Source organism: Mastigoproctus giganteus, chromosome 12, assembly GCF_048544385.1.
Source record: "Mastigoproctus giganteus isolate SK-2022 chromosome 12, ASM4854438v1, whole genome shotgun sequence".
In the NCBI taxonomy this organism is placed as follows: Eukaryota; Metazoa; Arthropoda; class Arachnida; order Uropygi; family Thelyphonidae; genus Mastigoproctus; species Mastigoproctus giganteus.
In genome coordinates, this window is record NC_143586.1 from 54778143 (window position 1) to 54791593 (window position 13451).

Consider the following 13451-nt stretch of genomic DNA (forward strand, 5'->3'; position numbering starts at 1 on the left):
GTGAAGCTTGCAGTTCCTAAAATTCAAAATTTAATGGCAGTTATTAAACTGCATAGGTTAGTAGCTTGTGTATTGCAGAGGTGGATACAAGATACAAAAGACATTTAACCTTTGTTGCTTTCAAATGTTTGTTTACTAAATTTATTACTTAAATTTTAGTTGATGTTTCAGCTATTTCTTTCAGTATATGTCACCTTTTACCCCCTTTTTATTTTAATTATTATTTTTTAAATCTTAGGTATTTTGTTCCTGTTTTGCTGGTGTATATAGTGAGTACCTTCTAAAAGATACAGCAGCAGAAGTTCATCTTATGATTCAGAATGTTTTTATGTATTCAGATTCTATAGTGTGCAACTTAATAGTTCTAGCAGTAAAGGGAGAGGCTTTAACCTCATTTTCACCCAGTGCAGTTAAATCTGTGCTGCAGCCCATGGTTATAACTGTGATGGTAAACAATGCTGGCTTTGGTATTGTCACTTCTTATTTTCTTAAAAATTTAAATTCCATTCTCAAAACATTTGCCAGTGCCTTAGAACTGATGTTTACAGCAGTGCTATGTTGGTTCATTTTTGGCATATCCATAAATCTTTTTACAGTTGCAGCCATTACTATTGTGTCGTATGCTACATATTTGTATTCTCAGAATCCTGTAGTTAATAAGGGTCGCTCAGAAACTTCAGAACAAAAAAATAATATGGCAGGTAGTTTTACAAAGAATATTCAGTGTATGTAGATAAGTAAGTGGCAACTGAATAGTTAATAGTCAACCAGGTAGAAATATATTGATATAATGTTTGTTAGTTTGTGGTCAGCTGCAGTACATATAACAATTCAGTTAGTTCAACATAATTGTTACCATTAGGTACAATACAAGTATTTGTTACACTACATAAAACTGTTTGTAGTAACATCTTTTTTTAATAGACATTTTACACTATCATGCTAGGTATAATAGTGTTTGGCTTTGTGCCTGACACAGTGTAACTCTTTTCAAAAACAGAGTACTTCAATGCAGTTGTGTTTGGGGGGAGAGGGATTTTATTGTAGTATTAAAACTGCTTTTATAAAGGGTTACTGTTTTTGCACAGTGACATCACAAAAAATTGTATATGCCTGATTTGAGTTGGAATGGTTCTGTGTGTAGTAGTTACGTGTCTAGTAGTTTAATTTATTTTTAAAACTAGTTAATGTGTAATTATAAGTACTGTACTGTACGATTATGCAAGACCTACTGACCATAAAATCTACAACATCATGAAACTTTAATTTCATTTGTGAAGTTTATGTAACATGGTGAGTCAAGAAGTTAGAATCCCATACAGATTTTGATTTGTAAATGTTTGCTGCATGTTGAATAACATTCCATGCATAATCAGGCTAGAAGTTACAGCAATGCCAGCTTGTTGCACTATGCTAAACTTGCACTTAATTTAATAATGGCATAAAATTTATCTGTGGTTCGGAAGAGTTTTTTGCTCCAAATCACCTCTAAAATACATCTCTGAATTTTGGCAATACATTGTGGAACACTTTGTACATAGTAAAATTATCACAAAAAATTGCCTCTGGCAAAATGTGTATGGGTTAGTATTGTATATAGTAGTGATTCATGTTAAGGTTAACATGAATCACTACAGCTGTAGCATTGTTTGAAGCTATTTCTGTGTGTGTGCTTTTTTTTTTTTTTTTTTTTTTTTACCTCCCAATCCTTCATAGGGTAGCTCAGCTTTACTGTGATAGTGGTCCCTTCAGATTTGTTTTTGGTCAGTTGTCAAATCATTAGCAATCAACTTAACATTCAAACTGCAGTATTTGTTAATATTAAGATGCAAAGTACTAACTAAACTTCAGATTGAATTGCACTTAAATTTAGGCATAGTTTTGCTGGCTTTGCTATTAATTACCCCTCAGTAATAGCATGGATGACAATAGTCAACCATTATATTTAAAACTGTTGCCCATGATTGGTACTTGCACCTCCAGGGATGTAGTTCTCATCTTATCCTGTCTTACCCTAATTCATAGTTTCCACATGATTTGAAATCAGCTATGGGTTAGTAGTGTAAGTAATTTGAGTGCAAATTAAACTGGAAAACAATAATTGTCTGTGTGGACCACTCTCATTATGATTTCAATTTCAGAGTGACACTTTGTTTACTGTGTAATCAAGCAGTTATTTTATTCCAAATGTGTTATTATTTTGGTATCAGTTTCAATCCTAGAGTGCAAAGTTCCTGTTCTCTATGTAATCATGTAGTTATTTTATTTATGCACAAGTAGATGGTGCCATGTTGCATTGTGAAAGAATGAGTGTAGGCAATGTTAGTGCTGAGAGAGTGAAACAATTGTTAGAGTGGATTAATAAATGTACAGATTATGAACTAAATAGGATCATTGGAAAGTGGGGGCATGGGTCAGCTACACTGGACCCATACCATTGTCCTGGATTACAGAAAAGAGAAATTGGAGGGGAAAGATGGGCTGTGAGGCCATTTGTTCAAGAACTCATGCTGGTTTTTGACACACCTAAGACTAAATAATTCTGAAGATCTGCTACAACCAGACAATGCTGTTAAAAGTTTTAGTGAATTTTTAGCAACCATGCTATTAATGTGCATGTAAACTGTTTTGACCAATCACAATTGAATCAAAATCATTATACTGCAGCTTTAAATTGACAGCACTTTTTTCCCTTGCTGATGAATAAATTTCAATTGAAAGATCCCGTACATCATATATCATTCAGTGGCTAAATTTTTTTGTAAATCTTTACTGTTCTAAACATGGTCTGTAATAACAATAGTATTTCATAATGTAGCACTTGAACAAAAATTTCCATCTTCCTAAGTTTCCTGCTTGACTTAGAAATAAATAGTTTCTGTATTTTTACTGTAATAAAGTGTAGTGCCATTATTATTTTGAGGAATAGTCAAAATTTAATTGCTTCATCCTACAGATGTTTTTGTGACTGAGCTTATTACTGTGTATGAAGTTGAAGTGTAATAAGGACAGCAAAAATCTATGGAGGTTGCCTCCGTAGCCGAGTGGTCAGGAGCAGGAGTGCAGTAGCACACGCTCTGAGTAGACCGGGGTTCAAGCCCCTGACTGCTGAATATGGTCGATCTGCCAACTCGCACTGGACCAGCGTGGCAGATTATGGTCCATTTCCCTCAGCATGAATTGTTGAGGAGGCTTCCATCCTGCAGTGGGTTGATAATGGCTGCACTTTACCTTTTTTTTTTTTTTAAGGACAGCAATTCATTCAATGAAAAAAGTGGTAAAGGAAATACCATGAAACTTTTGAAAATCATCTTTTCCTTCAAGGAATTAGACAGATTTTCCTCTACACAGTTTGAAATGCATAGATTTTTACTGTCATCTATTTTGATTTATATACACACTATGACACTAAAAGAGCAACTTAGTTACAGTATTGAGCATCAGATGATCCAGTTATTTATGACTGCACTTTTTCTCCCAGAGGTTAAAATTTCTTGTTTGTACTCCTGCAGAACCACCACGTCAGTGGAGTTTACAATAAATCAATCAGTACAAATGTTAATTGTATTTAGCAGTCACAGGCTTGAACCCCGGTCCACTCAAAGAGAGCATGCTACTGCGCTCACGCTCCTGACCACTTGGCTACGTCAGGCCCTTTTTATTTTATTTTTTTTGTGTATATCATGTCATCTGAATCGATGAGAAAAAAGAAATCTGCAAGTGCAAAAATTAATTTTAAATTGGAGGAAAATAGCCATCCACAAGACTAATGGTGTTACAAAAGACACTTGACTACTGAAATGTTAACCCTTAGGCTGCTCATCTGTGAAATTAGTACTTTTTTTATGCTTTCACTCTTTACTGGTTAGTTTTTGAATTAAATCCTTCTTATTATCTTCAAATAATACTAAACCACATCATTTACAATCATTTATTGTGCTTTCCTATTTTTACAGATTGGAGATTTTCAGTTTATATGAGCATCAGCATTAAAACAATTTGTTTTTGGTTTTTTTTTGTCTTCTTTGGTCAGATGTGGTCTGTATTTACAACTTTTACATCTTTTTAAGTGTGTTTTTGTGGGCTTTCTGCCATTTTATTGACAGAGAAATAGGTTCTAGACCAGGCATGTGGAATCAGAATGCAGTACACCTAGATGATCCAAACAGCATAAAATTCTGCACGGTACAACATTTATACATCAGCTAATGGTATTCTTAATGGAGTTCAAATTTCTGTCAGGAGCCAGCATTCTGCAGCCAATATTAGCATGAGTGTAAAAATCTTCATTCACAAACCTGAAAACTTTCAAAAATAATTAACCTGTAAGGTATACTCTGAGCATTGTAAACAGGTTGCAAGGAAGGCCCACGGTGTCCTATCGATGATCTATCGAACTTTTGCAAGTAGACATAGGGACGTGATAATCCCATTATATAAGGCTTTTGTTAGACCACACTTGGAATACTGTGTTCAAGCATGGAGACCGCACCTAAAGAAAGACATCAAGCTTCTTGAAAGGGTGCAAAGACGAGTAACTCGCCTGGTGAGATCGGCAAAAGGGCGTCCTTATGAAGAAAGACTTCGAATATGTGGGTTGCAGAGTTTGGAAACTAGACACCTTAGAGGAGATTTGATTGAGGTGTTTAAGGCTCTGAGAGGCATCAGTAAAATGAATGAGGATGAAATTTTCAAGATTATAAATGATGCTAGAACTAGGGGACATAAATTCAAATTACGGGGGGAAATGTTTAGATTGGACTGCAGGAAGTTTTATTTTAGCCAGCGAGTTATAAATTACTGGAATAAGTTGCCTACATGGGTGGTAGAGGCTGACAGTTTGGGAAAATTGAAAGGTCATCTGGATAGTACCTTCGGGTCAGGGAAGTGCATAGGATGATAGGTTTAATTTTCTTTTCTATTATTAATTATTATTATTTATTTATTTATTATTATTTTTTTTTTTTTGGCTGGTGCAGCATAAGCCATAGGCTTTATTGCACCATGCGGCCATTACTAATACTAAAGTTAGCATGTAAATTGCTATAAGTATAACTGGATATTAATAAACAAACATTAGTAAACTTTTTTTTAATTTGTTTAGTTGAACCTTTGAACATTGCCAGATAAGTAGGTATAATGTATCCTTATTTCTTAACCATTAGTCACATACCTTTTACTTTATGATGTTTATTAATATGCTTGCCAACTTTGGTTAATCAACTTCACTTGTTTGATGAAGTTCAACATTTATCGTTCTCCATCCCTCAAAACTATATACAGAAAAATACCCTTATAGTTATGCTATTTGTTTGGTTTGTGACACAGCAGGTTATAAACATGATCTGTTACCTGCACTTTCCCAACCAAAACTGTGATGTCTCCCATCAAGGTTTATTAACAACATACACTATATATTACCAATAATTGGGCAAGCAATATAGCCTGTTGTTTCTCCAAAACATCAACAGTGGGAAAAAATATAACATAGCATGATATTTGATGTTTCAATTAAGCATTATTGTTTATTAAAAAAAATAATAATGTAAACTGAATATATATTTGCATGTACACAATGGTTAAATCAATTTACTAAATAATGAAATTTAACATTGACAACTAATAAAAATTTAATTCTAAAACTAACTAATTTTAAAAACTAAATTTCAAATGTTTGGTATTTTTTGCCATCAAACGACTTTTTTTTTTACAACCCCTAAAAAAACTTGTCTTGTTTATTGGTGGGGATCACAGGGTTGTTTTACATTGTTTAACTATGTATTATTGATGCTTTTGCACTGTACCTATACATTATTTAACTTCTTAATTATATCATTATGGTTTGAATATACATTTTCATATGAACTTAAGCTATTCTATAGGGATTCTTTATTTAGAAAACTTTAAAATTTTCTAAATATAGAATCCCAACAATATTAAGCCACTGAAAAACTTCCACATAACTGTGTTCAGCATCAGGCAAAATTGTGACATATAGTAATGATTACAAGCAGAGAAATTCCAAAGGTAGCAACCTGCAAATTATCTTATATAGATTGTAGTTTTACCTAGATTTAACTACTCACTTGCCATTCAAACATAAAAAACAGAATACAGTATTTAAAATTTTTCATCAAATAAAATTCTTTTTAAAGATTAGCCCACATACATTCTTTTTCAGAACACGCTGGTTTTTTTTTCTTAGTATATAACTTAAAAATGTATTTAAAAAGAAAGAACAAGGAAAATTTTAATCTCTCAACCTGATTTTTAAAAAATATGTATACTATTTTTTGTTTGAAGAAAGCAGCTGTTAATTTATGAATGAACAAATTCTCTTATGGGAACATTGCTCAAATAATTTATTTGAAAATAAACATTTCCCAGCAAATCAGTATTATTTTATTTATTTATTTATTATTATTATTTATTATTTTTTTTTTTTGTAACGGAATAGTTCCTTAACTGTTCAACAAAATATTTACTTTACTAATTTTCAATGCATACTTTGATTTCCCCTGTGCCAAAATATACATTTTTTTTTTTTTTTTCTTTTCTTGAAGGTATTCATATTATTTTACTGCTATACCCTGTATTTATCCTTTGGGCTGTGTTTGAATTTTTTTGTTATTAGCTTCAATAATTTATTGTAAATAAATTATTGAAATGTTAGTTATTTCTAAATATTTTCATATTAATCAGTTTTAAAACAAGAAAATAACAGCTGATCTTTATAGAGCAATAACATCAAGCAATCGAGCAGTGTTTATTATGTATGTAATTTGTATGTTTGTATTCAGCAGTTTTTAGCAAAATTGATGCTATAATGAGCTGTAATCTCAGTTTTGTTATTTTATTTGTTTCAGTATAATGTGTTTATATCCTTATATATCTTTGTTTTTTTTTGTTTTTTTTTTAATGAACACTATGTATCAACTTATGTTAAGACTTAAGTGCCCAGATACAAAGAAGAAAATGCATCCCTTTCCAACATGAAAAGTATGATTGATGCTATATTCATTTTGGCACTTAGATACATTTGTCTTCATTTTAACATGATCCTATTTCTTTGTGTCTAACCAGTGTTATTTATAAATTTTGTTTTGTAGTTTTGAATAGACTACATACCATAGCATTTCTAGCTGCCATACATTAAAAAAATAAATAAAATTTGCAGCAGTTCTGTTTGAATAGAAAATTTTTATTTCTCTGTAAATGAAAAGCAATCAAACTTTTAAAAGCTGAACACACCTGTTTTTTGTGAAAACAGGTATAACTGCTTTTATTCTTCAGTATGTAAAAATAGTTTTTACAAGTTTTTTTTTCTATTTACTAAAATTATCTTTTTTATTTTTTGCAATTGTATTTGTTAATGCTGCTCTTGAAATTTTCTATAAAATGTGGTAACTGTCAAATAATGCTTATCCTTTAGTCTCTATCATTTCATGAAATTACCCATTGAGTGTTGAACCATCATTAAATCTCCTGTAGTTTTTGTAGATAGATACCTAGTTAGAGTAGAAAAATATGAACTTTTAAACTAGTATTCGTAGAAATGAAATTCTCTTAGAATTTCGGGCATCTTTTGGTTGTATGAGATGCTGAAAAGAAGCTAATAGGGGTAGTCATATGTAAATGTTTTATTAAGAACTTCTTTGCAAAAATGCACAGAAGTCTTAGTTTTCATGTGTCCTAAAGCAGAATAAGTATTTTGTATATCAACAAACAAATGTCCTCTGTGAGAGTACAGTGTTTTTGTCATTTATTATTATTATTATTATTATTAGCCATATGGTGAAAGGAAGCCTGGGACTTTTGCTGCACCAGCCAAAAAAATTTAAGTTACCCTGAGAGAGAGAGAGAGAGAGAGAGAACAAAAATTAGAAGTAGAAGGGAATCGCCAAGAAAGAGAAGAATGATGATATCCAGCTCAGGACCCTGGGTGTGCCAAGCCCATACTCACCAGATGTGAGCCTCTAGGGTTACTTGGAGAGGTCTGGGTTCAAATCCTGTTAATGACTGGAGGAATATCTAAAGGTCTCTTCAATCAGGGCTGTAGCAAAGCTGATCTTGGGTTGAGGGGAGTAGGGTTCCCCCATCAGCTATTCTGGGTTTTTCGGCCTGCATAACATGCAAATCAGCCATTGGACACACACACACACACATACATAATATACAACAATGGAGCAATGTGGTCTAAGCCACTGATGCTCTTGAAAAAAAAAAACTTCAAAATAATTTTCTACTCAGGCCTAGATTTTCAGTCTATAAAATAAATTTTTAAATGGTTAATTATGTTATTTTAAATAATATTACTAAGTTAAATTGAATAAGTTAATGTAATCACTTTAATTGTTCTTGACACAAAGCTGGATCCCAAGGATTCTCTTGTGAACTTTTATGTTTATAAAAAAAAAGGATTTTCTTTAGTTGCTAGTTTATTGTATTTTAGTTTTCATTTTACCTCATTTTGTTTTTTTGCTTAAATATTTAATCTGTTTGGCTAAGTTTGAGTCCACCATATACCATAATTGTTGGTATGTTTATCCTAAGTCTTACGTAAACTATATTTATGAAAAATGGATTTCCAGTACTAGTTTTTTCCACACATATACAGTACAACTCAAATGTGGCATTTCAAAATCTGGTTCCTTTGATGGTTGCACAGAGATATAAATAGGCTCTAAAACCCAGAAGTTTATAGTGGGTAGCATTTGAGAATATTTCTCATTGATTCCCCAGTCACTTGTTTCCTCAATGTTATACTGTATACTACTTCAAACCTATTGAGTTGGTGCAATACCAACCCACAGTTGAAGGTCGAGATTTGTCTTATTACAAAAAAAAAACATCTTGTATTGTTCTTTTGCTTGTATTAATGAAGAAAATAGATTTTTTTTTGTAATAGCTCAGAACTCTGAGAACTCCCACCTACAGAGCAGGTTACCTTGAAATAATTCATTTTTGAAGAGGTGTGTAGTACCTAGTAATTCATTATGAAGATGAAGAATTCTCCATGTGACAGATTGGTAAAATTACATTATTTTTTTCTTTTCCCAAATACAAACTGTCACATACAAAAGGCTTGAACAGGAAAAGAACATACAACTTTGTATATTCAGTTATATTCATAGATCAGTAGAAAGTCTGTCATATTAGGCACTGTTTGAGACAATCTAGTAGCTGGGCTCAACACAAATGGCAGTTTGGGTGATGTATGTTATGTCAGTTCTAAATACCTTTTTTGGTCAGGTCTGTGCAACTCAATTAGTAAATCTTAGAGATAGAAAGCCCTGTGAATTTGAGCCAATGCAACGTGTAAATCAACTTGTATGCACACTTTTTCATGAGCCAGCACACCATGACCAAAATAGTCAGTATGCCAGGGATGACCATAATGAACCTCTAAGGCAGGAAATCCTTTCATTAAAAAAAAAAAAAAAATTGAACAAGGAAAAAATATAAAACAATATGAAATTTATAAAACAATCTCTCAAGCAAAAAATTAACTTATTACTTGGAATGATAATTAAAAAGGAACTAGTATGCTTGCTCACTACTGTTCAACATTCTTTGTATCTTTACGTAAGTTTTGATGAAGCAATTAAAGATAAAAGGAATTATGTGCACAAAAAAGTAATTTACATATTCTTTATTTAATGTTCCCAATGAACTCTTTATCTTATACATGTATACAATATTTTGTTTGCTGCAATAGAATAAGCGAGACAATGGTAATCAAGTTGTGATCCTGGAATGCTAATTTGAATTTGTAATGTATTAAAATATTTGTATATTAATGTCTGTTTTAAAGTATTAATTCCTAATTATCAGAACAAAATGCACAGTATATGATTAAATGTACATGCAGATATATAGAGAGTAAATAAAAGGATATGCATTTTAACATTTAATATCTCTGAAACGCAAAACTTAGTTATTTTATGTTGGATGTGTTACCAAATTTTACTTCAGTGACTTTCTGTGTGTGTAGTATTACCCATCAGAAGATATGCAAAAAGATAGGGTACTAGAGACATTAATTTATGATGAAAACTGTTTTTCCAAAAAATTAATGATATTGAAAGAGTAAATACAGGTTGTTTTCTACCAAGTTGGTGTTTTCATTGAGCACATCTATATGTTACTTCTTAAGTTAATGGGTTTATCTAGATATGTTGTCCCCCACCATATCTGTATAATGTCTGTTTCCACATACACACTTTTTTTTATTGTGAAGTGAAAAATGTGTGGAAAAACCTGTTGCAATGTTGAAAATGTTAACTTTTCAACACTTTATGAATCTCATCATTGTATGTCTTTTTTTTTTTGCAAAGATTGTAAAAACAAAGTTTAAACCATTTTTTTTTTTTTTTTTTAAGGAAAACATGACTTTTTATTTAAAACATATTACTTAGATAACATAGGCATTACACCAAAGAAAGCTAAAATAATCATCATAGCAGCACTTACATGATATGCATTTTATGTAAATAGGTGAGATTGTCTTGTCTGGTCATAGTGCGTTTTTTTTTTTTTTTTTTTTTTATTAAGGCATTATTTTTTTTATTAAAAAAAAGTCCCATAAAGAGACTTTTTTTTTTTTTTTTTTTTTTAGACATTCGTTTAGCTTTATCTAGTCCACTCATAAAAAGCACATCTAAATGCTATTCTGATAATTATCAAAACATATAAAAGCTTTTCCTCAATTTTGTTTAAATTTTAATCTTGAATATCAGCATTGATATCTCTAGTCAGTGATATCCCTTGGTAAAATGGGTTATAGTCATGAATTTATTGCAAAAATGAACAAACTCTTGAATGTAGTTTTTGTTTTTTTTTCTTATTGTCCAGCAGTGTCAGTAAACACAATAAGCTTGCTCATGTAACATAGCAGAAAAAAGTATTTTTGTTGTTCTAACTGTAAATATCATGCTATACTTTATATATATATATATATATTGATGTATATATAGTTATGTACATTTGGTACACTGATAATGTGTATGTAATTTTATTATTTCAAGCTATTAATTATACTGAACTGTGATTCTTCAAATACAAAAGAAAAAGAGAAAAAAAAAAATTGTGATAGTCAGTGGCAAAGTTATTCACTATATGACTTTATTTTATAGAAAACACAGTATTTAACAATCAATAATGAATTTGTATTTTATTTTGTCTTTATACTTTGTTGGCAAATAAAGTTAATTATATTTATATAGAATTGTTTCTGAAAATTCATTTCCTGATATTTTAAAATTATGTAATAAGCAACAATTACCAGCTGGAATATTTTGGACTAAATTTTGTAATGAATCAGTCTTAACCACATAGATAAAAAGTTAATTTATTAAGTGCTTTTGTTCTAATCAAGCTAAACATAGATTCACTTAGTGTTCTGTTTTTATTGCCCTAGTTGAGAGCACTAAGCTGGCATACCTGTACAACAAAAACATTATTGGTTTTTCTTGTTTATTTTTGTTCAGTATTTTCCATAATTGAGTTTAGCAAATCATAATTACTAAAATGTTTTCATTTCAGTAAAAAGGCTAAATATTAATTTTTTTATAATTAAAACAAAATGTGTCTAACAGATGCCACCTGAATGTATTTGTTCTGCTTTAGAGTGCAAGTAAAAGAGGGTTAATCAATATAGAAACCTTTTTGCTTAAACTGTAAATGCATTACTGATGCTAAGTGATTTACACAAAGAAAGGAAAATATTTAAGAGAACTTTATAGAGAAGGCTGTAAAAGGGTTGTGGGGGAGAAGGGCTGTAAATACAGAAAAATCTGAATACCATGGTCCAAAAGGTTAGAGAAAAGAAATATAAGAAATTTTTAGCAAATAAAATATCTAAATCTTTATCAGAATATGAAGAAAGGTATGAGTTCTAAGATATGTGAAAGAGGCTAAAGAAAGATCTTGAGAATATATTAGGAAAGACATGGAAAACAAGTATTGGGAAAGTTGTAAACTGTTTGTGCATATACAGGCAGTCTTCATCATCGGAATTCCTGCTGAGATGCTCTTAATTTTCATTAAGTGAATTTCTTATTTTAGATGGTTCCACTGCTCATGTTCTCAACTCTGATAGTTTGTGTCCTAATGTTAAGATAGTGTTTTTACTGCCACATATGACATATCCATAATGCAACTCGTGGACCAGAGAGTTGAGTGTTTCGAAGGCATGTTATTTACACCTCACTTTTAGAATTTATTGCTGAAGTGGAGATAAACAGTGTGGAAGATGTGTGGAGCAAAATCATTATTTTTGGTTCTGTCAAAACACATCTAAATGTTGGATAAGCTTGGAAGAAGTTTCTATTCAGTTTATGAAAAGCTGCTGGGAAAACTTATCCTGATGCTGTTAATGCCTTTGAAGAATTTGATGGTAATCAGTTGCAGGCTGAAATAGTAACTCTTGCAGAAGTTGCAGGATTTGATGAAAATGATGTAGAATTGCATGAATCACATGCAGTTCCATTAACCAATGAAGATCAGTCAAAGAGTTAGACTATTTAACCAGTGAAGAAGTAACTGACAGGGATGATGATATAATGGAAGTCCCTAACTAAAGAAAAAGAATTAGATACAAGAGGCATTAAAAAAAAAATCATGAACCTCTCAATGATTCAATGCTGATCCAGACATTTTTGTTCAGAGGAGATATTTTTTGCTTGCTAAGTCATTTTGTTAACTAAATTAGTGAACCTGTTGATTAAAAAAGAAAAAAAAAATGCAGCTTACCACTGGCTGTGTATTATGTCCATTGGCATAATTTGCATTGCCTCATTTTTTAAGTTAACTGAAAGAACATTAGAATTAACAGAAAATTTACTTTTATGCCTTATACAATAAAATAAGTACTTTTCTCCAAAATAACAACATGCTACTTATGGTTCTTATAATAACAAAAATTCTATGAAAGCAGTGATGTTTTTCATTACTTTGCTCATACTAGGATGACAGGCAACTAATATAATTTTATTATATAAGAAAATGCAACAAAGTGCACTCTTAATATTTCTTTGGCCCACCCCTTGTTTTGATGACTGCTGCACATCTTGGTATCGACGTGGATAAGGTTTTGAACATATCCCTGGGAAATCTCATGGTACCAAACATGGATTAATGTCTCCTGAAGCTCTCTAAGTGTTTTTAGTTTCTTTTGCATTACTGAAACACTCATTTTGTTCCAACAGATTTCAATGGGATTGTGGGCTGGACTGTTCCCAGCCATGTTATTGCACGACTTGGTTTATCCTTCAACCATTTTTGCACCTGTGGATAGTGAAGACAGCAAAATAAATTACATTTATTTAAGCAAGTGGGTGACATTTCATAAATTTAAAACTTTTGCTAATTTTATGAAGTAGTATTTACGGTTTTGACTATGACATGGAGCAGAGTTGTCCTGAAAAGTGCAATTGGCAACATCCCCATAA

The 13451-nt window shown here is 31.4% G+C and overlaps 1 protein-coding gene across 1 annotated transcript in view; it reads left to right on the plus strand.

Moving 5' to 3' along the window:
- The window catches only part of senju (UDP-galactose transporter senju), a 59108-nt gene extending 46589 nt beyond the window's left edge, over positions 1-12519 (plus strand). The window contains exons 6-7 of the mRNA XM_090385780.1: positions 239-725; positions 12347-12519. Of these exons, the coding sequence (XP_090241906.1) occupies positions 239-725; positions 12347-12519 (660 nt within the window). The remainder of the gene's footprint in view (positions 1-238; positions 726-12346) is intronic.
- The last annotated feature ends 932 nt before the right edge of the window (positions 12520-13451 follow it).